At 42.3% G+C, this 26,762-nt stretch overlaps 1 protein-coding gene across 1 annotated transcript in view; it reads left to right on the top strand.

The window, feature by feature from the left end:
• ADARB2 (adenosine deaminase RNA specific B2 (inactive)) overlaps positions 1–26,548 on the top strand; it is a 306,599-nt gene extending 280,051 nt beyond the window's left edge. Inside the window, exons 7-10 of the mRNA XM_053993701.1 lie at positions 5,589–5,757; positions 16,169–16,350; positions 21,405–21,583; positions 23,208–26,548. Of these exons, the coding sequence (XP_053849676.1) occupies positions 5,589–5,757; positions 16,169–16,350; positions 21,405–21,583; positions 23,208–23,384 (707 nt within the window). The 3' untranslated portion in view covers positions 23,385–26,548. The remainder of the gene's footprint in view (positions 1–5,588; positions 5,758–16,168; positions 16,351–21,404; positions 21,584–23,207) is intronic.
• Positions 26,549–26,762: the final 214 nt, after the last annotated feature.

The raw sequence follows: 26,762 nt of genomic DNA, 5'->3' as shown, positions 1-26,762 counted from the left end.
ATTTTGATCCCAGGCATTCCTCAAAGACAGACATTAGAGAAAACTTGTTTGTAGGCTTTGAGCTATTTGTCTCAGATTCTTTTTTTTTTCCTCTCAGGGCATTAAAGCCTGCTGAGAGTCCAGGCTTACTTAGAAGTTAGTCTGATGGTAAAATGGATTTCATGTGTTAGAGTGTCATATTCTGCTCTAGCATAGGTTCAATGAAGGTATTTTGGCACCTCTCCCTAGGATGAGCTTTCAATAAATTTCATATTAACCTACAAAAATAATAAAAACTCATTGTAAAAGTGCTATGTTATCTGAACAGATGAAATTTTTCCCCTCAGTAATCATATTTGGAGGCATTTTGATGGACCAAAATGAAAAGTTTTCATTAAGACATTCACTGATAAACTTTAATATGCTGGAATACCATTCTTACACCCTTCCTATAGTTACTGTCTCTAACATCACAATTCAATCAAAAAATAATAATTTAATTAATAGCTACTTAAAGCAGATAAAGAAAAATAATGCAGTCATTTCCTTTCTGTTCTTGTGGATTCAAACTTCAAGTTTTATCTTCACTGCTTCTTCTGGATTAAATGCCACATATTGATAATCTATGGATAGACAAACTGACTTTTCTGTCACACCTTGTCAGTGCAACCCTAGAAATTATTGGCAGATGAAAAAAATGTGGAAGAAGTAAAAAGAATGAAAATTGTTATTTGAAGGTTACTGAAAAGAAGAAAGAATAATATGCCGAAGGGAATATAATTTATCGGGTCATGGATTCTGTCAGGTTAGTGACTACAGTCCAAAGACAGAGCCAAGAAAGAGGAGGGAGAAGGAAAAAGGTAAAGAAATTCAATCTCCAATGTTAATTTCAGTTCCAAAAATTACAGGTGTCCCAGGTTTGTAAGATTGCCATATAAATTACATATTCATATTTTTAATTGTATATAGGGCTTAATGATACTGTCCAAACCATAGATCTGAACTGAAATCTGCTGCAACGTGCTGGGTGCCACATTGCTCTGGGAGCAAGCAAATCTCTCCTAGGACTGCCTTCAGGTGCAATATCCCTCATGGCCTATATTTAAAAGTCCTATCTTGACTTTCAGGGATTCATCTCAACATGCTTTTATCCTGTTTTGTTCCCTTGTGTTCCCTTCTAGGAAGGACACATCCCTGAAGTCACTGCAGGGGCAGTTCTGTAGACCCTTCTTTTCACAAATTCAGACTTACTTCAGAATAGTCCTAAAGTTTCTTGTTTTCCAAAGCTGGCCCGTGGCATTTCAGCCTGGCTCTGTGCTGGTCACCAAAGCACAGTGCAGCAGGGATTTATCTGACCAGCCACTCTGCCCAGCAGAGCAGACACAGCCAAAGTGTTCACTGTGCTGTAATTCTCACTTCAACACTTCCAGAAATAGTAATGTTGTACATTTAGTCAAGATTTGGTTGAGGAAAGTGCATCTTTAATAACCATCAAAATACAAAGGCAGTCAAATGTTAACACTCTTCTTTCCACCCCTTTGTCTCACACTGCTCTAAGGAAGCTTTATAAACCATGCTGAGGAGGGGAGAGTCCAGCACTGAAAAAAATGCAAGATAGGCTCTTTTATTTCTTCTTTCCTGAAGAGAGAACAGCCTCCACTGAAGCAGGGAAACAGAAAATGAACCTCTGAGGCAGTCATACAAAATTTCAGACAGATCCTTACTCGTGTGACTCAGTTTAATCAGCGTCCATTTCCTCTTCACTCTTTAACTAAATAATAAATATGGAGTGGCTTTTTTCATTACCATATGAGCTAGAACTGGTCCTGGAGCAAATATGAAAATAAGGGGTGAGGCTTGAAATCCGAGGGTTTAACTGATTTTAAATACGAGGCACCTGTCTGTGTACATTTCTAATCCAGTAATTAATCCAGCACCTTTTCATCTTAGGAACTCTCAGGAGTAATTTCCACATCTGAGTGTAGCACACATCATAAATCCACTCCAAATGATTTTTTAATTTGTCCTTTCCAATTCTGGTTTGAATTGACATTTTGTGCTGGTTGAAGTGGCATCCACAGACGCCTTCTCCCCTGCAATTAGCTGAGATTAAGCAGTTGGAGAACCAGCTCAGCAAAGATCAGAAATGCTTATAGTTACTGATGTTTTGATCATACTTAACAGCAGAACAGCAGTAGGCTGTAGTTTGTGACTTGAAGATGCATAAATAAATATATTTCTGTGACTGCATTAAAATGATCCATAGCAGGCTGTGCCAGCAAGTGGACCATGTTTTTTAGTGCTAACAAGCAGCTTATGTGCTGAAGTCTGTCTGCAGCTTCAGTGCAAAACTCACAGAGCCTCATCTCTTCCTTTGGTTCTATCTTCCTGTGCTGCCTAATGACATGCTGAAAAAGAACTCAGTGTGTACCAGTTGCAGATTTGGATTTATTTAATCATTGGCAATCTGAAAGCATTCAGAGCTTTGGGTTATTAGTATCTTATATAAATGCCAGAGATGAACCTTTGGAGCATGTGTCCCAATGACCCCAGCAATGTGAGCAGCCTGAGACAGGCAGCACGGCTCGAGGTTGAGTCACCCCCTATTCATTGAATTTAATAGCAGCTGAGCAGCCAAAACCCCTTATCAGAGCTGTGGGAGTGTGTCCTGGGGCGAGTGTACTCTGGCCACAAATGCCTGAATCCTATCAGCCAGCGCCGGCTGCTCGGCTGCAGCCTGGGCAGGGCGCAGGGACAGGGAGCAAAGCTGGACACATGGCTGAGTCCATATGAGCACTCAGAAACTGAGACTATCAGTGCACTTGCACACCTCAAGTGCTTTTTAGAAACTTGTTTGTTCAGTTTCTGGCACTTACAATCCAGGGTTCAGATGCTGTGAGAACAGCCAGTTGTAGAGTGCTTTGGCCTTTGTATCTCCTGTGGTTCTGGGAAGATCAGATAAATAAATGACAAATTAAATAAACAGACACCCCAAACTCACAGAAGTCTTTCATATCCCTCTCCCCAAAAATTTTTGTTCTGTGTTTTAAATTCCCCAGCTGTTCAACAGCTGTTTGCAATCCTGCTGCTCTTTTTTCCCCTGAGCTTGTTCCTTATCTCTGTCAGCATATTGTGGGATGCTTTGCCCCTCACTGAGGTAACATTTATGTACTGAAATCAAAGCCACATAAATGATGGGCTGCTCATCTTATCCTGCAGTCACTAAAATTCCCTGCCACTTACATGTGTCTTTGCATGTATGGGAAATACATACACACTGAATTGCTTGAATTAGAGAGTAATCTAGGAGATCAAGGCACCTACAGGGGAGACTCAGAGCAGGAGCTGAGAAAGAGAGGGGAATTTAGAGAAATGGGAAATGGGAAAAGTGTAACAAGAGAAAATATTTTTCTTAAAAGTTGGAGAAGGAAACAGTAAAAAATAATTTTATCTTGAGGGATTTCCAGCAGGTGGACTCCTGTGGCAGATCTTTACTGGAAGGATAGCATCTGTTTTTCGTAAATAGTTGTTGAGCAACTTTAAATGAATTTGCATAAGAAGGAAGCATCATTATCTTCATTTTACCTGTGGGAAAGCTTAGGAAAAGAGAACTGGTTTGCTTAAAGTTACACTTTCCACCAGCTGAAACAGCAATAGCCTCTTGAGTCACTCTTCACTGCTTCCTTGGCAGAGATCTTGCTCTGCTGTGCCATCAGTTCTCAGTATGTGCAGACAAAGGCAAAGTGGTTTTGGTAGACATTTCTCACTGTTGTTCAGCTAGACCTGTTTGCTAAGTAGAAGTGATCACTTTCTACTTTTGTTGTCCAAATGTCATAGCACCTTTCCCACGACTCTGTAGTTTAATTATAAAAAATGCTGCTCACCACTGTTTCATGTTTTTAAAAAATGTTTCCTCACAAAGTCCCAGGAAAAATATGTGCCTGTTCCCAGTTGGCTAATACAGTCCAAAGAGCATCCTCTGAATGATACTGCACTTAGCATCCCAGACAAGAGGGATGTGCAAGGGATCAGCCCACATGGTCATGGAAATAGTTTCCTGACAGTGTTGGCACAACCAGAAAATTTGAGAACAGAGGGATCTGAGACATTTCTGAGACTTCCAAATTTTTGCTTATTAATTTTTTTTATTTCTCTATTGGCTGTTCCCAGTTTCTCCCAGTTTCTCTTGAGTTTCTTTAACTCAAGTTTGAAAAGCCACAGTACTCCAAGTCAGGTGATTACTGCAGTGTCTCAATTTGTAAAGTGCTGACAACGGGGCAAAAGGACCCTCCACATCCCCTGCTGCTGGGATGAGGTGGCTGCTGATGGGGATGGAAGTGCAACAACCACTCTTCCCCAAACTGAGATGCTGTAGCAGCATTACTGTAATAATATTTGCAAACAATATTTTTTATATGATGGAGATTGAGTTTGGGTGGAAACTGGTTTTGGTCACGGCCAAGCAATCCATTTGATACCTGTCCCAGCCCACTACTGACACACAAACAACCATCTTATTAAATTCTAAAAAAGCAAGAATGAAGAGAAGAGGCAATGATTGCTGAGGGCCCTGCTGCCCATGTGCTGGCAGGTCACAGCTGACTTTGCTGCTCTACGTGTGTTTGCTGCCTCTGCTAATCCCAATAGGCTGAAGCAATTTATTATTCCTCTCCCTTTTTGCAAACCACCCACTGGCAGCAGCCAGTCAATCCATCGCTTCCACCAGCACTGGGGACCGTGCACAGAGCCAGCTGCTCACAGAGGTGCCATCAGCCCCACAGCCTCTGGCACACTGGTGTTACTCAGTGGCAGAAGCACTCAGCCCCACAGCCCACTGAGGACTGAGGAGCATCACCTTCACAAGTGGAAGCCTTCTGGTCCAGATGAGCAGCTGGCATGGAAAAAGTACGCAGGACAGTTGGCAATGTGGGCAAAAGCTTCATGTCTGTAAATGCAACGCTCCTTTTCCTTGAATGCAGAGGCCATCATCTACAGTCATCCGTCATTTTCCTTTGGGCTAGAGGGAAACTGTGGAAGCTCTGCTTCAGGGAGAAGGTGACCCCTAGTGAAACCCTCTGAGGGTGAGGCAGTGAGCAGACCCTGAGGATTTCCTTGCTGCTCCTTCTTGTTCTTTTACAGCCAAAATACCCAGGGGTAAAGTAGCAGTGTAAAGAGTGTAAGAGTGATTTTTATAATGAACTTCAGTTTTTCTCTTTTCATAATAATGAAGGGGAAGTTCTTTTGAAATGTCATTATCTTCTGTATTTACTGCATATCTGCAGGACTCAGTTCATCATGGTCCAGGACAAGTGCTTTAGCTGCTTGCCTTGTGCCACCCCAGGGGCCGCTGCCTTGCACTCAAATATGTAATATTACAGAAGTGATAAAAGATCTTGGTACAACACAAGGCAGGAGAATACCTCACTTCAGGGAGACTGTAGGAGGAATTTCAGCCAGCAATGAACCACTAGTAAGTTTTGATTTGCCTTTGATCCAGAGCATAAACCTCTAGCTTTTCAGAATTTTTGCAAGCTATGGCATCAACACAGCCTCTCAGGTCCTTTCCAAAAACATTCAATTACTGCCATTCTTGTGTTTATTTTGCCCAGTGAACAGCAGCAAGCACATAGTGAGGAAATACCGTGGGCACCTGCGGACAAAGATTGAGTCTGGCGAAGGGACCATTCCTGTCCGGTGTCACAACGCAGCACAGACGTGGGACGGCGTCCTGCTGGGAGAGCAGCTCATCACCATGTCCTGCACAGACAAAATTGCCAGGTACGTGACGGATATACGTGGCAAAAGTCTTTGCATGTTGAAGCTCGATGCCACAGAGGATTATGGTGACCGGTGGGAAGCAGCCAGCAGGTGCTGACAAGTCCTGCAGACACAAAGACCTTCTTTGTATGCAAAGGCAGACCATATAAATAGGAGGGAATGTAAATAGGACGTTTTCCCAAATTCTCTGTGGGTCGTTAGTTGCTTATTACAGTGTGACAAAAAAATAAACTATCTTTGCAGGTTTTTTTGACAATAGAATTTCACTGTGCAAATAAAATACATCCACTTCGCTGTTCTTGGATCATTTACCCCAAAACTTGCAAACCAACTGTCTTACAGATAAACTTAGCTGGTCTGCACCAAATTGAATAAAGTGCCCTAAAAGCCACCAGGAATATTTCTACTATTTTGAATGTCATTGAAGAGCTCTCATGTCACAACCCCCTCTCTGGGTTTCTGCTACGCCCTGTAAATACAATATATATTTATGCAGAATAATTTCCATGTAATAAATATTTCATAATTATTCCCTGGTGACAAATAAAATGTAAACACATTCACCATTCTCAGGTAGGGTGTTAACTAATAGCAAGTGATGGCTAACACAATCCAAAATCAAAATGGGTGTGCTTGGTTGCACTTATTGCATTATTAGTACATATCTATACATGTATGTATATTTATCTTCATAATTTATATATATATATATACATGTATATATATGTATATAATGTACATTATATATGCAGTTCTACATATAAAATAAATCACATTATAGCTATAAAAACATAAATGTTATGATCAAATTCTCTGCTAGAATATTATACCTAAGAACTCAGTTAAATTACATCAGTCAAAAATTTGGCCCAATTATTAAAGCCCAACATAGACTTAATCTTTCAAAAAAAAAATCATAGAAATTTTGTTTAATCTAAATGCATAAATTCTACTCTGAGCTTTAACTGGATGACCTACCAAAGCTACATTAGTCTGTCAACTTAGCAAAGCCTGCCATTTTGTCACAAAAATGTAGAAGTGAACCAGCAAATGGAAATGCTACCAGACTCACAAAATCCACCCCTGCTAAGCGCAATCATCACAACTGTTGTGCTTGCATGAAGGAAAAGAGCAACTTCTGCTGTAATGTTTTCATTTACTCCTAAGGAGATCACAGAATACCCAGACTGTTCAATGGATCTCCTCCACTGCATGTAGATGCAGTTGGGTTTTCCAAATTCAGACTCATATGGACTCAAAAGAACTAGACAATTTTAAGTTCAAGGATAGAAATATTGCACTCTCTGTGGTTTTTAATGTCATTAGCCAGTGAATTAAATATCTTTGCAAATGCTATTACATTTCCTATTAATGGGGATGTTGACAGCAATGCACAGTCTCAGGAGCTGGGTTTTCTCCAAGCACATCTGCTAAGCACTTTGAGTGAATCTTTTCATTCTTGACACACATCTAAACAGCATTGAAGTCTTTGAGGAAAAGAAGAATCTGCCACAAAGTTTTTCCAAGCTAAAAAAATTTTTGCATCTCTCATCACTGACGGTGTTATTTCAATATTGGAAGAAAAACTGTACTTTTTATTATTTTATTTTTATTATTTATTTTCAATGTAATTGAAATGAGCTTGGGATTTTTATAGGTTAAAAAAAATTAAAAACAGCAATCATTATTCCCTGCTTTCAACAGCATATGTTGCAGTTAAAAAAGAGGCTGAAAAAATCTGCATTATACTTGATCCCAAATTTCAGTTTACCACATTAAATGCCATCCACAATAATTTTAAATCATTATCCTCATATGTCAGGGGGAGAAATCAAAGGTTTCTTCACCTGTCCTTTGTTTCAGCACATGTAGGACTGTCTTCTGCCTTCTTCTCCTCTGGTCATAGAGAGCAGAGGCAGGAAAAGAGTTCAGTGGAAAAGGAGATTTCTCTATGAGGGCCTTTCCCACTCTACTGCAGAGATCTGTGGGTGGTGCCCATACATCATTTCAAACTGCAAATATTTGCCCTACCACATAGGTAGCTGACTCTTTAAATGTCTGCAGGATCCAGGAATCTGGCTTCACATTATCTGAGCTTGTCTTGCAGTCAGAAGAAAAGAGCTGAAAATCATGTTTGTATAAGCAAGATTTGACAAAAAAAATCTTGCTTGTATGCTTTGGATTTTATTGCTTGTAAAAGTCCCTCAGGAGCACTGTGCTATTAGAGAATGTTTCCTCTTGAGAATCTAGCCAGTAGCTGCTAAAATATACATCATTTTGCATTATTTGCAAAGGGCATTGCTATCGGAATATCAAAGACCCAGGAATGCACAGAGTTACTGAGAAAAGCGAGTAATATTCTATAAATCATGTATCTAACGATTTATGTTCTTTCTTGCTCACAGGAAAGCTATAAGCAGAGAGTAGTTTAATCAGATTTATTTGTTATTCAAAGACATTTAGCCATTTTTATTACTATCACCACAAGTTTGAGAGAATTTGATGCTTGGTATGCATTATTTGGGCTCTGTGGCTTTGTTGAGATCTCAGGATAAAAACCCTGGTATCATACCTGTTCCCTCACTGAATTAAAGCACAAGCTCTGTGGTATGAATAGTCATTTTATTTGGCTCAGGCAGGGAACTACGAGGTGAAATTCTGCAACTTCATTATAAAGAAGGTCACCTAGATCTTGGTTGTTCCTTCTGGCTTTAAAACCTATGCATTTATATGTGTAAATTTAAAGTTCAGGGTCTGTGAGCCCCCAAATAAACCACCCTAAGAGAGTGTCAGCTTTTTACACACATGACTCCTGTGAGCCTCACAGTGCAGCTGGAGTGACTTCAGGCTCTCAGTGCCGTAGGATTTAGGATTAAACCACATTTTTTAGCCCACAGTTCATTAATTACACTTACCCCTTTTGACTTTCATTCTCATCTATAATATATATTGTATACATTTGCAAAAAAGCAGCAATAGCATGGGAAAAATAATTTTGAAAATAATCATCTGTTTGAGAAAAAATTTATGTAATTTAATATTTTCTTGATGCTAATCATAACCTATATTAAAACCTTTATGTTGACAGAGACATTACAGCCCTAAGAGAATTTCAGCTTTTTGTGACAGCAAAATTCATACAATGGGCCAAATTAAACCTCTTTTCATCTCCCTGTCTCACACTAAGGCTGGTCGCAGGACTAGCTCATACCTTGCTTATTACAAGGTCAGTGCAAGGTTAATGCTGCTGCTAATGGAAGTCTCTGCAGTCGCTGTTTGGGAGCAGACAAATGTTTGAAGGAAAATTGTCATATACACACATGCACACAGAGGCTTGCACACAAACACACACATTTAGAGGGGAGAGAAACAAGGATATCCCCAGAGCGCAGCTCTTCTTTGAAGATCTAAACACAGTAACCAAAAGTTAGGGAGGCTCAGCACTATATTCTGTCTCTGACCCTCAGAAATGTTCTGGACTGATATGTGTTCAGCTGATATGTGCCAGCTGCAGGGATTTGCAGCACCCCCTTGGTGCCCCAGGGCCTCAGGAGCACTGGCTCTCTGTGTCCCTTCAGTGACAGGGTCTCCAGGTGCACAAAGCCAGCCCAGCACTGAGTGTCTCTTCCCTGCTGCCTTCACACAGCACACAGTGTGTGTACATGTGTGCCAGATTTCAAGGTAACAGTTCACATGGTTGCAGATATAAAATCAGCATTTCCAAATGTCTCTACATCTTATTCCTGCAGCAGAAGAAATATGAAAGTCTGGGCAATATATCAAAGATTTATGCGTTTCTCTTTAGTCCATCACCCCTCTGGACAGACCTATAATGGAAATTCAGAGTCTGTCACAGAGGAGAGAAACCACCTTCCCTTTCATACACTTTGTCCTCTGTCTCATGGAAGCACTGTCTGAGCTTCAGGCCAGTCTCCTTCCACCATGGCTCATCCTCTAGGCTTACCGTAACTCAGATTTAGGAGCACACACACCTCCCTTCTGTATAAAGTTTATTTATCTCATCATCAGCACCTGGGTTCCTTCTTATTCCATGCAGAAAACTAGAGAAATCATTTCCCCCAGTGTCAACCCCTCTGAAGCAGCAGGGTGCTCTGCCCTGTGTAGCTGCCCAGAGAGGTTTGGTGCTTGCCATTGCCAGTGCTTGGGCAGAGCCTGGCAGTGGTGCTGGGAGCACAGGGAGGAGAACACCACGGCTCCCCAGAGCATGGCAGACCCATGGCATGAACAGGCATTCCCAGGTCCTGTGTCACCACCTCACCTTGATGTGTGCAAGTCATTTTAGGATCTTGGTGCAAGCATTCAACACTAGGGTTCATTCCAAAAATTAGCTCTTATCTGGGTGTCACGGGAGAGAGTTCTGCATTGCACTACTCTTCCCCAAACTCTCTTCCTTGACAGATCTCGGCCGGGGACTGGGCACCTCACACTCTGGCCAGGGCAGAGCACATTGTGGCTCAGTAGATGTCGAGCTGATGTAGTTATTTTGGAGAGATGCCAGCCTTCTGTGCAGCAAATTTGCATCTAAACACACAAAGATTGTATAAACTTATCCGTAAATGGATGAGCAGTGGCACTTGTCCTCTTTCAGAGTCCCCTTGCAGGATCCAGGCTGAGGAATGTACTTTGCATTGTGCAGGATTTGCAGGGAGCAATCCTCATAAACACTGTCTTTAAACAGCACATAAAAGCCAGAATTCAGTGTTTGTTTTATAAGCTCTGGCCTTAAAATTGTTTTCTTACTACCACTTCTCAAAAGGTCACCTTTAAAAGACTGTGTATTTTCTTGCCACCAGGTTAATGGTCATCTACTTCCTCAAACTTCACCAAAAAAAGTGAAGTAAAATTCAGCCCAGAAGTAAAAAAAGAATATCTAAATTACCTCACCTACAAAACAACACAAACAGTAACAAAGGACCTCCAAACTTTGCATTACATCATGAGCACTCTACCCATGTCCTGTGGCTAAGATTTGTGGATTATTTGGGCCCCACAAGCTAGAGAATAAGAAGAAATCTTTATTGAGAATATGTTCAGAGTACTGCAAGGTAGTGTAGCCTTAAGGCACTGTTTCAGGATTTATCAGTGGGAGTCTGAAGTAGCATTTTATAGGATGAGTTGAGCACATTAAGCTGTATTTAAATGTAGCATATAAAAATGCAGGACTAAAAGTCAGTGTTAGAAATCGGCATTCTTAGATCTATTTTAGTTAGACTGTCAACCAGAGCCATTGTTAACAGAAGGCTGAGCCTGACAAGGTAACTCTTAAGAAAAGCTACTTCAAAGGCTACATATTAATGCAAATGAAAATCAATTAACACAGCTAGATCTTCAATTAGAGATGATTTGTGCACACGGTTTGTAATTCTCTCTCTTAACCCCTTTCTGTGTGACTGAGAGTTCAATTTCGATCTTTCACCACGAGGTATGTTCCAGAGAACATATATAAACCACCCACTGTTAAAATACAGATCAAAAACTAATGCACTAGTTCCAGTTTCCAAACCAATAATAGCTAAATGGTCATATAAATAGGAACACCACAGGTGTCCTTCTGAGCACATGCCACCCTGAATAACAATTTATGTTGTGTGAAGCATAGCTGGAAATATTGGTAATAGAAACTGTGGTACAGCAGGTTAACAACACACCAAGTGGATAAGAATTAAAGCTCTTAAAAAAAAAAAAAAGTCTATTAAAAAAAAGCCTTATCAAAATAAGATTTGAAATTCCTCAGCAATGCTTTTTAAGGGGCAAGGTTTCCACAGGTCCCAAGGAGACGCTTCAGTCTCTGAGCATCCATGGCAGGTGGACACCGTTCCCTGAGATGTTTTGAAGCATCAGGTGAATTTCTCCACATCCCAGTTACAAAAGTGCTCAAATGTTGGCCTTCAGGTCTAACCATGTCCAGATCAATGCTAGAAACACCAGCAAAGGGGCTCCAGCTGTCACATCACATCTCAGCAAGGGGCAGGGAGCCTTGTACTGACCTGAGCAAGGCTGCAGCCCTCTGCATCCAAACCCCTTCCTCAATATTTTCATCATCTCTTTTTCTGTTGGTCCAAGGGAGGGGCCATAGACAATTCATGTGGTGAGGTGATGCTCCAGCACGTGGAGGCTGTGGTGTGGTTATGACATGGGGACACATTTCCCTGCACACCTCACTGTGGTCCCGAACTTTCAGGAGCCTGGGAACTGCGGGGGCTCTGCAGGGGGGTCACGCCCTGCCCTCTGCTTGTCCAGGACTGGGGAATCACAGCATTTGATTAAAGAAAGGCTGCCTGCTCTGGGATGCCTCCCAGCTTGTCACTGGCATTTCTGTGATTGACAAACAGGCAAAAAATATATTTGTTTAAGGATTATCTATATTGAAAACTGGACGCAGGATTTTGTCTTTGTAAACAGTGCAGTAATATCTGCTGTTTGAACAAAAGGAAGGGTATACTTTCCTTCCATTTAAAGCTACAAAAGCTCCCATATTTGAGTGAAAAGGGGAGACATTCTGTTTTGTTTATCCTGCCTGCTGAAGATTTGGGGATTTTTAAATAAGATCTGTGACTAAGGGAGCAGTAGGTTGATTTTCACTTTATTGGAAGGGTTATTACAGAGTGCATAGCATATGAGTTATTAGAGAGATGTGTGTCCTTGAAAACAGCCCTTAAAATCTTGCACAATTAGGAAAATTCAGAATGATCCAGCATATTTCCTCATAGCAAGAAAAGTCATTTTGATATATTGAGAAGCCAAAATGTAACACTGCATTGCTTTGAATAATAATTTTATTTTGAAAAGCCACATTTGAAGAGAGCTCTTTGTTACAGATGGGAACACAGCTACTTTCATGGACCTAAATTAGGGTACAGAGAAATAGCTCCTTCAAAATTAACACCCTTATTGATAGTTTCACTGTTGTTCAGATGGACTTTTCCCTACCATCTAGCTACAAATCATACCATAGTTGTTCATATATCAAAGGATCAAGTCAGTACATTAGCCATGTGTGTTGGTCAAGGGATGAATAATACACAGGATAAAAGACCTTCCCCCAAATATTTGTCAGTAAAATCTAATGTTTCTGCACAATACTGCACTGGCTGCCCTCTAAGGCAGGCCTTTCTATCCACAGAGCAGCACCAGCATGAGGAACTGAAAATTTCCCCAACATGAATGTGTTTTTCCTGTGCTCTGAAGAGCAACAGCAGCAGAGCAAGGGTCTGGTTGTGGCCAGCTCTGTACAGTACCCATTTTTTCCTAGGACTTGTGCTGAGTTAGTGGGACTCACACACATGATCAGGACTGCATTCCAGAGAGAAACAACTGTCTAAACACTCTGACAAACCTGGGCTAGATTGGAAAGCAAAGCTCCTTCTTTGCTTCTTCTCATTTCCTTGAGCAGATGCTGCTAAACCATTGCTGAACCAGGAAGTCGCCACTGTACAGGTGGCAGTGCCATCACCCTCATCCCTTTTCACACCATGTAGGGGACACCAGCTCAAAAAGACCCAGCAAGTGGTGCCTTTCCTGATTTCTCAGTCCTTGCTGCCTTAGGATGCTGTCTGGTTCTGGGACAGTCTCTTTTTGCACCACATTCTCCACATCAGGCAGGACTTGCTCTGGTACTGCTATTCTCTGAGAGGTTTCTTTGCCCTTGTTGTTGTTGTTGGTTTTGGTTTTTTTTGTTTTTTTTTTTTTTTTTTTAATCTGGTTTCTCTGTCCAATTTGTCTTGGAGTCAAACTTATCCCCTGGGGTCAAAGCCCACCATGGCTGATACAGAAGCCTCATCACTCCTACACCTTCATATACCTTCTTTTGGAGTGAGAAAACAGGATTCTCTCAAGGGAAACTATTGCATCCAGAAGCCGGAAACTCTTACAGACTTCAGCAGATCTTACTCCCTTTCTGCCCTGATTCCCCAAGGTGCAAAAATGGGACTTTACCTTACCAGAGCACTGCAAGGATTAATTCATGTTTATGGAATGCTTTCAATACATAGGGGGTGACCTGATCATGTTTTTATTGTGATTTCCAATAATGTAATTCCATTGACATTTTAATCCCTTTTTACATTAATATGTCCAGAATTAGGTAGAAAAATATCTCTAAAGAAAAGACAGATTCCTTGTGATGAATTTAAATTACTTTGTAATTTATGACCTGAACACAATCCCTTATTTTGGTAAATAAAATTCAGATGATTTCTTGTGATGTGCATATTGCTGAAATCCCAATATTGTTGAACATATGTTGTTTTCAGTTTAGCTGCTTTTCTTCTCTCCTTCAATCAAATATGTAAGGCTTTTTAAAGGAAATTTTAAATGCTGAAAACAGCACTGATATCTTACAAGTTTCCATCTGACAAAGATATCTGTCTAAGTGTTCTGCTTACCTTAGATGCTGGTTGAAGGCATAGTACTGTTAGCTGAATGCAGCTCTGTTTCTTAAGCTTGCATTATTAATTTTGCATCATGAGAAGTTATTTATTCAAAGAGGCAGCTAGTTCTTTCCTTTAAAAGCGATGTGATTTGCAGAAATGACCACACTTTTTTTTCCCCCAAATGAAGTTATGCAAATCTGATTGACTAAAGTAAATGTTTCATAAAACCAATGACTGTTTAAATTGTGGGACTAAATTGTTTGTATATAAATATTACCTTTTATATTTCATTTGAGTTTTATGTAGATGAACATATTACTTTAATGGCCTGCATTTACAGAGGGAGACAGGGAGAGTCTGACTCTCAAATCCTCAGCAGCCAGATGGCTGCCTTTTCTTGCATGAGATTAAAAGATGTTTCTCATTCACAGCCCTGCTTCAGAGGCAAATTAATACAGCCAGCTAAATTGCTTGTGTTTTTGGAATAAAATTTAAAGAGAACTTTTAAAAGCAATTGGTGTCACAGGTTCCTAGAGCAGATTGCTCTCCAGGTACAGCATGCTGGTTTTAAACATTCAGTAATTAATGGAAAGTATTCCATGTTAATTGACTGCTTCAGGAAAGGGAAATATAATGACTCCTTATTAATCATGAAAAGAGACATACAGTACAGAGGCACTGCAATAATTGCACTAACGGTTGAGAAATGTTAATTAATGAAAAGAACAATGATGTAAGAAATTAGCACCATAATGCTTGCTGCTGATGGAAATTCTGCTTTAAACACATTATTTAGCATGGCAGCCACTGGATGATGCCTTATATAGCAGACACCTCATAGCCTTTCCTTCAGCAGCTACCGAGTTCCAAATATTGCCGGTGTTTTGGGTTTTAATGAGCCAAAATATACTCTCCAAACTCCATTTTCTAAGCATTTTCAGTTTGAACTCCTGAACTCAAAACTACTCAGACAGACTGACAGTGTTCAGCTTATGTAAAACTATTATCCAAGTGTAAGAGAGCCTGTTAGCATTTGTGTGGTGGGAAACAACTTCTTAGATGAGCTGAGCTAAATAGGTTTGCCAAGAAGATAACTGCATCATGACTTCTTTCCCCTTTTTAATTTTTCCACTCATTAACCAATTAGCTGTCCCCTGAAGAATTTAGAGGCGAGGAGGCTGTCATATTTGTGCCTAGCTTGATGTAAAAATTCATAAGCTATTAAAATGCAGAACCGTTCTGGCAACTACTCCACCAGCAGTAGCACAGAGGTCTCAGACATCAACAGGTGGAAGTCCCAAGGTTCCCACCATCACTCTGCTGCACCTTTAAGGCAGCAACAGGGTGAGATGTATCCCTCACTCTGAGCACTTTAGAGAAGGTCGAGCTATCAATTACAAATAAATTTCCTAAAAGCTCAAGTCTTCTCTTCTTTTTCCTATTCAGAATCAGGATTTAATTCTCATGGATGTCTTCATATCTTCATGGTCATTTCTGCAAAGAAATGTCAGCCTATGAGACATTCAAAGATTTTGGGGGAATTTTGGCCACCTAAGTCATGTGCTAGCTTGGCTGTATGACATGCAGATGGTACTTAAGTAACAAATAAAGGTAGAATAACAAAAGCTCTCATTCTAGCTCTAACATTGAAAGTGAAACGCTATAGATGCAGGAAAAAAAAATTCTGCTAGAGACATGGTAAATGAACATCCAGCAAGCACAAAGTGCTTTTAGAAAGAACATGTCTTGATAGGAAGCCTCTGTTTGCAGCAATACAAGATGGAAATACATCCCTTAAGTGAATAGCACCACAGTAATCTCAAATCCTCCTGGAGGGGCAATCAGCCCATGGGTGTATAATAACCCAACAGTGCTTTCTGTATCACAGGACAGGGACAGAAATAGTTTCATCCCTCATCCCTCTAACCCATGTGCTGCATTTGCTGATTTTCCCAGGGTAGCTCCAGTATGGCCATTCCTCCATCCATGTGTCTTATTGTTCCTGAAATTATTTTCAGGTGGAACATCCTTGGTCTCCAAGGCGCTCTGCTCAGCTCCTTCATCGAGCCCATGTACTTGCACAGCATCACTGTGGGAAGCCTCTACCACACTGGTCACCTCTCCCGGGTGATGAGCCATAGGATAGAAGACGTTGGTCAGCTGCCAGCTTCGTACCGGCGCAATCAGCTGCTTCTCAGCGGTAAGAAAACACCTGCCTGTGAGACAAATAGTCCCTCCTCCCATCTCTAGTCATGCTGCTGACCAACGGGAATGCTTTTTGTTTGCATTAACTTACACCCTTTTTTTTTTCCTGAAGAAACAAATCTGTTTAAATCCTATTTCATTAGCAGCAGCCACAAAAAAGGATCATTAATGGATACAAGATGACTAAACAACCACTGTACACTGAACACTCAGAGTGGAAAACAAAAAAAGTATGACTAAGTAAAACATTTCTAGAAACCAGAAGGAAGCTTTCAGTAAATTTTAGGTTTAACTGTCTTCAGGTCCTCATGAGGCATATGAATGCTAAGAGACACTAGTTCTGCACCAGATTAGATCCTTATTTTAATCTTTGATAATTGTTCTTTGGGAAGATTCCCTGAGACATCAATATGATGTCAGTGTCACAGAGCTGGGAAGTCAGGACATTTTAGTCGAGTACCCCATTACCTTTCAAAGTCGTCTAGGTTCCTCAGTAAGGAGAGTTCTGGTTTATACCTTATCTATTTCGTGGACTTTTTTTTTAAATATGTCCTTGTGAAAAATTTGTTTGGCTGAGGCAGAAGTGATAGTTTAGCCACTGGGGAAATTCTCAGGTTCTGTGTGGTTTAGTACATCTGGCAAGTGTAATGTGGGTGTATGTGTTGTGAGGTGAGCAGGTCAAAAGGCTTATCCTTTGCTGACCAGCTTACCTCCAGTTTTTAACTCCTCAGTGCAGCTGGACAAAAACTACAATCAAGTGAGTAGGAAGCTGGGATCCACACTCTCCTTTCAGTTTATGTCCCCACCTGTTCCTCCTGCCCTGGTCCAGCATGGGCATGGCTCAGCCCCTTCTTCCTTCCCACATGACATTGTGCTAGGGAGGAAAGAACTCACAGCTGGCCAGGAGATATCTCCCCATTTCCCAGATCTGGTTGTTATTTTGACAACACAGCCCTGGCTGGGAAAGCCACTGCATCTCCCACTGGGAAAGCAGATCTCATTCTGTGCCAGCCCTAGCACACTGTAATTGCACCCATACATTAAGATCAAAGGCACACACAGCTTCCCTGTGTCAGCAGGATGTACGTGGACACCCGCTTCAAATGTTGAAGGGTTGAGAACACAAAAAGGGATTTTATTAGCGTTTTCACCACAGAACAGCTATTGCTTTGCTGGGTTGGCCTTGCAGAGTAAAAGCAATGGGTCATACTTGGCCAGAGTGTGTCTGTGTGTATGTCCAAGACTCGTTGCCAGAGATTTCAAGGGAATAAGAAATGCATCAGAGGGAGCCTTTAAATATCTGCATGTTTCTGGGCTGTCTTCCTCCTTTCCAGAGGCTTCTGTTTGGAAAAGCATTTCCTTCGCTTTTTGGTTGTGTTTGTGGGTTTTCCTCAGCCCAGGAGAAGTGGTGGGAGGAATCTCTCTCTTTCTCTCTGCATTGTGTTTTGTCTCTAACACCATTATTTGTAATCTTGCCTCCCCCCACAAATCCCGGGGAGGTGATGCTGATTAAAATTTACATTGCTGAGGCTTGTGCTGCAATTCTTTTTCCTGGGAAACCCTGCCAGCAGCATACCCAGTGACTAAGGGATGGGCACCTAGAAAAAGCTGCTCCAAATGCATTAGAGACCAGATCTACACAATCTTAGCCAGGCAACTCCACCTCCCACACTTGTCTTGGACATCAGACCAGCCCAGGACTGCAGGAGTCCTTAAATTATAAGGGTGTCAGTTATTTTGCCACTTGATCATAGCAGTACAGACACTCTAATGGAGAGGAGAGTCATGGTGTGTGATGAGGTATACTGAGATTAACTCCATGGCTCCACTGAAAAATAATCAGTGAGGTTTTCTACTCAGTTTTCTACCAGTCCCAGCCAGATGGAGCTATGCTCTTCCACTGAGATTACTCTTGGGTGTAATTTTTAGAAGAAATGCCTTTTTTATATCTTGTCCTCTTAAGAGTGAGGCTCTTTTAAAGGGTATCCTGATGGGTTATGAGGTTTTGCTGAGAGAGAGAGGAGAAAGAGGACAGATTTCAGTTCACATCCCACAGTATTCAAATTCGTATTATTTGTGCAAAGACTTTTCTTTTTCTTTCAAATCCAACTGTCTTCTGTTGGACTCTTTGTTGTGTGGGTTTTAAGAAGGATGTTTTGCATAGAGGAGAGAAAGTAACCTAGATTATTTGAGTATATATATATATAAAATAATATATAATTATTATATATTACTATCTAAATAAAACAATTATTTGTCAAATGAAAAATATGGAAGAATTTTTTTTTTTTAATTATAAAAATATCAACAATCAGGGAATATATCCATGCTCTATATTTGTCTGTTATGGCTCTCGTGCTTTTTTCTTTAAAACTTCTTCTTTTGCATTCAGAAAAGGATGTGAAAATATCTTCTATTTGCCTAATACATCTTCTTACATACGATAGCTGGGAAGAGAAAGCATGAAAGCCAAAGGAGCCCAGAGAGGTTTGCAGGCACTGGGACCAGCCTGGGCTCCTCTCACAGCCCCCATCTGATAAGCACCCACAACCTGCTCTCCCCTCTGTGCAGCCTTTCCTTCTCTTCCTCTAGTCAGGGATTTCACAACATTTTCATTTATTTAGTGTCCTGTGGCAACTTTGCATGGCAGGGTGTTTGCTATCATGCTTTTTGGCACTCATATCCTCTAAGTTTTGGGTGCTATCTTGACAGAGAGTGGTGCATAGTGTCAAACAGCTGATTTTGATCTGTTTGCATCTTGTTCTGCGTAGAGACGCTCGAGCAGTGCTGCAGAGCTATCTGATTTTCAAGCTCTCAGTTTAAATCCTGTTGCCTAGGTGAACTGGAGTTTTAGATACAGACTGATCTGTTATCTCAGGGGGGGGAAAATTGAAAGAGGTATTAATACGACATGAATGTGTTTACAAATCCTGGGTGAGGTTATGACTTAGCTGTAATTCTCTTCTACAAATGGTAGCGAGTTCAGTCCCAGTGACTGAGATTATTTCTACAGTTCCAGCTTTGTCACCGATACAAAGTGAGTTTGCCATATAATTTTTTCCTTTCAAAGGCCACCTTTCTCTGTGTGTGTGTGCTAAGTTCCATTTGGCTCTAGAAGCTCCCTCCCAGGGCAGAGGGGACAGGGGAGAGAGGGGGCATGTCCCTCAGTGGCATCACTTCTCATGATGCTGACAGGCTCCAGGCAAGATGCAGCAGCTGCCTGCAGAGGCAGCATCCCGGCCAGACAGACCCTGCACAGCCCTCCACTTCTCCCAAGGTGTCTTTCAGGAGCTTTCCAATCTCAACACATTCAATGATGGGTGCAGCATTCCCACCAGCTCCCATCTCCTCCCATTCTGCCTCAGACCAGCAGATGCTCGTGGCATGCACGTTTGCCACGTTTTGAAAATGAGACTCTGGGCAAGAAGGGCACTTTGGAAAGGAGGGGCTTTAATCTCTTTTCTTTAATCTCCTTCTCTCTGAACAGCCCATATTAGCACTTCTCGCTCTGTGCAAGAGTTCTTTAAAATCCTCTCAGCAGAAAATGCTGACCTCTCTCTGCTGCCCTCCACCCAGCAGCAATGAAAGCAGTGAATGAAACCATGAGCTGTCGCTGGAGCTGCTGCAGGCAGGAGCTGCCATTTGGAATCACAGACCCAGTCCTGGCACTGGCCTCTGCTGGGGTGGCTGTGCCAGGCAGCTCCTGCCCACCAGCACAGTCCCCACCTGCTGCTCAGCACAGTGGCTTTTGTTGACTAGGTCTGCAGGCTAGTGGCCCACACAGCAAATTAGCAGAGGGACACAACAACTGGGTCCAGACACATTATCCAAGGTCCATGTTTTCAAAAATATTCAAAGTGCATCAGGTCACTCCGAATTTTCCAGCCTTGGAAGCTCCCAGTGTTGGTTCTTCATTGCAAAAGCACTAATGAGCAGGGTACGGCAGAGCTCGCTTGTTTGCATTTGTGCTGTGCTGGAAAATAAGCCAACCACTTTCTTTATTCCTCTTATTTTCTTGCAAAGACTAACCATTCCCTGGTTTCCGGTATGAGAAATGAAAAAGCAACAGGAGTCATGGAAAGGTTGAGCTACACTAAATAGTTAAAAAGAGATAAAAATTTACCTGATTAAAAATAATTCATGTATATACCGCTACCTGACCTTGTAGCCCTGGTCTGCATTTAGAGCCAAGGAGATCTCACCCATGAATGCATTGGCTCAGTATTGGGCTCAGATGTCCAAAATTGGCCATGTGAATGACACTAAGGTCACGCAGTCATCCCAGGTGACTGTAAACATCATTATTGCAGCTGTCTAAAATTACATATGATGCATTCCACTTAAAGGTGTCCCAGATATCACTATTAGGATGCAACCCAGCTGTTGAAGAAATTGGTGCTCCAATACAGGGTTGGAATCTTGCAGGCAGAGAGAAGGTGGGGACCAAGAGTGTTCTGTGCAGGTCTGTGATGTCTACAAGGTCATTATTAACTTGGATCTAATAATCTCTCTCTCTGTGATGATGAAGTGTATTGTTTTGTATTTTCTTATCCCCTGGGGTCTAGACATCTCCTCACAGCAAAGGCCCCAGGAGTTAACAGCAGATAAATATGCAGGACTGTGGGAAGCTCACCTGAAAGAACTCATGGCCAAAGCACTGTACTGCTTAGTTCTTTGTAAAAACCTGTTATCCCATTAAAGCCTTTGTGAAAGATTTCACTCAGAAACCATCACTGCTGTCAACAGCTCACACTCCAATCCAAAGGCTTTCCTTGGGGTAATGGAAGGTATGCTTGCAAGGTGGAAAAAATCTATAGGAATTGCTAAGCTATGTCTCTCCAAGGCACTTGGTCTGGTAAAGTTTAACCAATGGTGACAAGAGCACGTGCAGTGCACGATGCCAGCGGTTCACTGGGGGTGTCTCCTGTGCCACAACAACCCAGGAGCAGCCTCCAATTGAATGCTGGAGCCTCTCTTGAGCACTCTCTTGCTTACTGAGCACTCACTCTCTTGAGCACTGGAGCTTACTGGCGTCCCTCTCTCCTGCAGGGGTGAGCCACGCTGACGCTCGGCAGCCCGGGAAATCTCCCGGCTTCAGCGTGAACTGGATCGTGGGCAGCGCGGAGCTGGAGGTGATCAACGCCACCACGGGCAAGAGGAGCTGCGGGGGTCCCTCGCGGCTCTGCAAGCACATGTTCTTCACTCGCTGGGCTAAGCTGCACGGCAAGGTGGGTCTGGTGCACTCAGAGCCTTATCAGTAGCTGTCCTGCAGTCCATGGAGAGTGAGAGAAGATGAAGACAAGAAAAAATTATTTCATTTAGTGCCAAAACCTCTTTCCTGTTGGGGAACGAATGGAAACAAACAAGACAGAGTGATGGTGGGGAGGGAAGTTGGAGACAATTCCACCCACAAAGTTATTAGGGAAGGCAAAGGAGCCTGCAGGGTGGGTAGGTTTGAGCAGAAGCCCAAAGGGATTGCTCTGCTCTGCAGGACACCACAGGGGAAGGAGGCTGGTGGCACTCACTGCATTCCAGGCAGTGGCATGGTCTGTCCTAGCAGCGACCCTGAGCCTTGTGGGGAGCAGAAGAGACCAACTGGTCTTTGTGCCCAGGGCTTGGTCACAGTGTGGTGACACAGGTCCCAGCCTATTTCCTGCACAGCAGGTAGGAAGAGAGGCAAGAAGCACTCCTGCCACCCCCAGAACTGGGGCCATGGCTGGAACTATGGCTGGGAGAGCTGGATTGCTTCTGGCTCACACCAGGGATGAGGTTGCAGTGAGCAGGAGAGAGTAACTTGTGGCTGAGCAGGGCACTTTGCCCTGGACAAAACAAGGATTTGATAAAGTCATCACTTTCTACCTCTGGGGAACAAAGGGAACAAAGAGGCAGCCAGAGAGAAACCACTGCTGCCAGGCCAGCTTGTGGCCCACTGACACTCAGGCTGGCAATGTCACCCTCCCTTGCTGACTGGGCCAGTACATCTCCAGCCAGTACAGCCCCAGGGAGTGCTGGCACACCCAGACAGGAGCAGCTCATTGCAGGCTGTGTGTTCACCTTCTCCTTCAATCTGCCTCTCAGCATCTCTCCTGTATAGAGACAAGGAAAAGAGCTCTTTGCTCATCAGGCTTGCCTTGAGGGTGCCTTTCCCTACAGGTTTGGCACAGTAGAGACTTGGGCAGGTCAGAGGAGTTTGTTTAGTCCTTCTGCAGAGCAAAGAGTGCTCCTCCTGCATGTCCTTCTAGGGGCACTGCACACATGACACTGCTCAAGGTAGCTCCTCATGGGTGGCTCCAGTGTTCCAACAGAGCACTCAGTTTTCCCACACCATCACAAACCCTGATGCCTGATTTCTGCCCTGTCCTGGACATATTTCACAGCATTCACAACAATAACAGACTACAGAGGGAAAATGGGAGAGTATGGAAGGCAACCCTTCTTTTTCTGTGTCTGGGCATTACTTGGAAGCACTGAGCTGCTACACTTCCCAGGCTAATTTTTTTTTTTAAAGGAGCACATGCTTTAAAGATTTCCAGAAAGGATTTATTTCAGTTTTGTCCATAAAAATAATCTTAACTGAGAAGTACCATTCTGCCTTTGTAGAACACACCAAGACCAACACTTGCTACTGCCTGTGCCCACTCCAAGGCAGAGCTGTTCACCCCTTTCCTGCTCACAATGGCTCAAAACTATGTCACCAGCATTTAGTGCTTCCCTGGCTTTCTGGTTGTTAAACCAAAAGCAAACACACAAAGCACAGTGATTGCTTATGAAATGTACTGAAGCCTCCTGTTTCTTTTGGCTCATAGGTTGGGTTTGTTTTTTTTTTTCCCTTCCCTGATTTTTGTTCTGCAGCTGAGCACACGAGTACCAAGCCATGGAGAGATGCCATCAGTGTACAGCGAGGCAAAGCTGGTGGCTCAGACGTACCAGTCTGTTAAGCAGCAGCTGTTTAAAGCATTTCAGAAAGCTGGCCTGGGCACCTGGGTGAAGAAACCCCCAGAGCAAGATCAGTTCCTACTAACTGTGTAAATCACTCCACACCTTTTCTACATGACTGGATCAAACCAACTGGAGAGAAGGCGAGGCAGGACGTATGAGCAGAGAGAATTGAAGCAGTTTGAGATTTAATAGCAACCTCCATGGGAATATTTGCTTTTAATCCTGTATTGGAAATACATAAGTAGAAATGTGTCTGATGCACTGAACTCAACTTTAGAAAACTGCTTTTTCATGATCCCTTCCCAAGAATGTACCTGCCCAAATTATAATGCCCCACCAAGATTCTGCTTTTTATTGTTTATTGCTGTTGGTTATTACTGATTTGAGGTGTTAGTGGGCCACCTGCCTGATCCAAAATAGACCTTTGTTTTCTCTCACACAATCAGTGCAAAAGTCATCACTGAATAATGGAAAATAGTGAGCTGAGATGTAAGTACCCCAGGCACACAGCATGACAGCAGGTCTCAGAGCATCCATAATCATCCACAAAAAAAAAGGTTCCTAACCTCTATGCAAAAATCATCCTGTAAACGGCCTAAATCTGTGACAAAAAATTTGGACTTCAAAGAAATGCAGCATTTTTAAATTGATTTTTTCTCTGCTGGCTCTGAGCACAAAGCTAGCATCAGGATGCCCTTGGTTTTTACACTTATTCCCTCTGACACCTTGGACAAGCCACTTCACAACAAATCTTCAACTCTAGTCACAATTTGCATGCTGTAAATTTTACTTGTCTGGCCCAGTTAATCTCACATGCCTTTCAGACACCAGCCAGGACGCAGACCCTTGTCAAGGGGGCAATTCACCCCTGTGCTGCCTGCAGGGGTGCACACTCTGCAGGGGCTGCCAGTGAGGAGCAGTGTGACCATGCTCCTGGCTCAGCTGCCTAAAGTCAGGCAGGCTGCAGCAGGACCCAGAGCCTCAGATCTCCAATCTCCTGATGAGCCAGAGCTCTGAATTAAGTGGGTATGAGCTCAGGATGCTCCGTGCATCTGAACAATCACCAGGTTGAGTACCCACAAGTAAGACATCCCCAAACAAGACAGCACATTTGTTGCTTGGCTCTTCCCTGTCTCAGTTTCTCCACCTGTCAAATGGGGATAATAATAACTGCTTCACATCTAAGGAACTTGGCAGGATCAAAATGCTCTGGTCATATGCAACAGTGTAAGACAGATTTTGTCACTCGTGCAGTGAGTTTTACCTCTCTGCAGAGTCCAACTGACATAAGCACAGCAGAGGCAAACACAGGTGTGGGTAAGGTCTTACTTAATGCATGAGCTTTCAGATTCTAGCTCTGTGTAAATGCCAAGTGTTATTATTACTCTTCATGCTCATCTGCAGCCATAAAAGCAGATGCATTTTTCACTTAGGAGACAAGGATCACCCAAAATTTAAATATTTTCTTCATAACTGGGCTGGGTCTGATACAATCTTGTCTTTGAACCATCCCAAACTTCATCAGAATGCAGAAGATACAGTCATGGGAGAACTGAGCTTTGATAGTCCCACTGCAAAACCAACCTTCAAGCACCCTGTACATTTCTCTAAGTTCCTGGGTTTTTAGATGACAGGATTTGCGGGTATATAACTACTGTTTTCTTTTTATTCCTGTGATTGTCTTTAAATCTGTATATAACATGCTGCTACTGATTTGTGATAATTGTCTTGGTATTTTCTCAGAACTGTCAAGCTGAGTTACTTTTCAAACAACACAAGGCTCATATTTTTCCATGTAATTTCCTTTACACGGGAAACTGTTCCTATCAATAAAGATAGCTGCTCTTTGTATAGGGTTTATCATGTTTGGAGAGCCATATACAGTAAATACATTGTTTATTGATGCCCACAATAGAATAGCTACAGTATTTTGATGAGATTTTATTTTTAGATTATAAACTACAAGATGTATCTATAGTGTCTTGTATAAAAACAATTGTGATAAACTAGAATTTTTAAATTAGGTAAAACAAAGCTCTCCCCTTCCGGAAACCTTTTCAACAAAATAATACATTCCATATTAACTACCAAAAATATTTTAAAAAATATCCTTAGAGTAGAAATAGCTTAAAAAAAAAAAAAAAAAAAAAAAAGGCAACCAAAAACTGAGTCTTTTCAATAATGGAAACACTTTGTGGTAACCACTTTGTCAATACTTTGACCACTTTGACAGCTCTTCTGATTAACATTTGAATACTTTTGGCACCTTCTGGAGTTTCCAGGTACCTGCACATGGTCCTGTCCTCTAACACAGCTGCAGACCTCCAGTGTGGTTTGGGCAGCAGATGTGCCCAAGGGGCAGTGGGCAGGGGCCAGCCCATGGCTGGAGGTGTGGGAGAGGCTGCAGGGGACATTGGCAGTGGTGGCCCCCGGGGTTCTGGCTGCTCCCACCAAGGAAGAGAAACCACAGGGCAGCCAGAGAGGAAGACAAGGTTTCTCATGCAGAGATCCACAGAGCAGGGGGAAGCATGTCTTCTTTTTTTCCTCTCTGAGTTAGTCCTTGTCTAGCACACATGAGACCTCAATGGCTCTTCCTTACATCTCCCTGCCCTCACCCATCCTCCTCCAGCCATGGCATGATTTCAACCCAACTAATGCATTATAGTTCCACCAGGCTGGTGTTGCAGCTACTGTGACAACAAAGCACCATGCCTGGTTATTTTTAAGGACATAGAAAAAAGTGTGGCAGGATGAAATGATCCTTTGTTGCAGGAAATACATAAATGCAACCCTGGATTCAGCTGCCAAATGAGTTTAGTAATGGGGACCAAACTGAGTCCCCACTGCAAGCGGGCATCAGCTGATCTCAATGAGTTGCACCTGCTGGCACTAGGGTTGAATATGACCTTAAATATCTACTTCTTCTCATTATGTGCAACAACAGTGTGATGGGACATCATCCCAGAAGCACACATGACTGACACACAGCATTTCCTGAAGCAAAGGAAAAATTGCTCAGTAGTAATTCTTTAGTGAAGATTCTGTACATAACATGCATGAGTGAATGGCAATACTGTACTAATGGATGTACATTTGTAATATTTGTAAAAAAAAAGAAACAAAAAAGATGACAAAAGAAAATAAATCTGAATTTACATATGTGAATTTGCTGCTAAGTTCTGTAAATTGCACTTCAGTGATACCTGATAAGTGAATGTTTCTGTTAAGTGAATAAAATGCCAAGTAAAATTGTTCTTTCACTGTTTATTGACCATTTTTCACTATGACTTAGCAATCAATTGGAATGTGCTCCAGAATGCTAGCATGTATTTTTACACACACACTTACTGAAGATCTACAGATATCTTCTTGTTCAGTTTGGATGTGATGCATTGTGGGAACCTGTCATGGTTTGACGCTGGCGCAATGCCAGCACCCCCATGAAAATACACCGTCCCCAAATAAATG

Source organism: Vidua macroura, chromosome 1 (genome assembly GCF_024509145.1).
Source record: "Vidua macroura isolate BioBank_ID:100142 chromosome 1, ASM2450914v1, whole genome shotgun sequence".
Classification (NCBI taxonomy): Eukaryota; Metazoa; Chordata; class Aves; order Passeriformes; family Viduidae; genus Vidua; species Vidua macroura.
The sequence above is the reverse complement of the archived record's forward strand: the minus strand, read 5'-3'. Positions and strand labels throughout refer to the sequence as shown.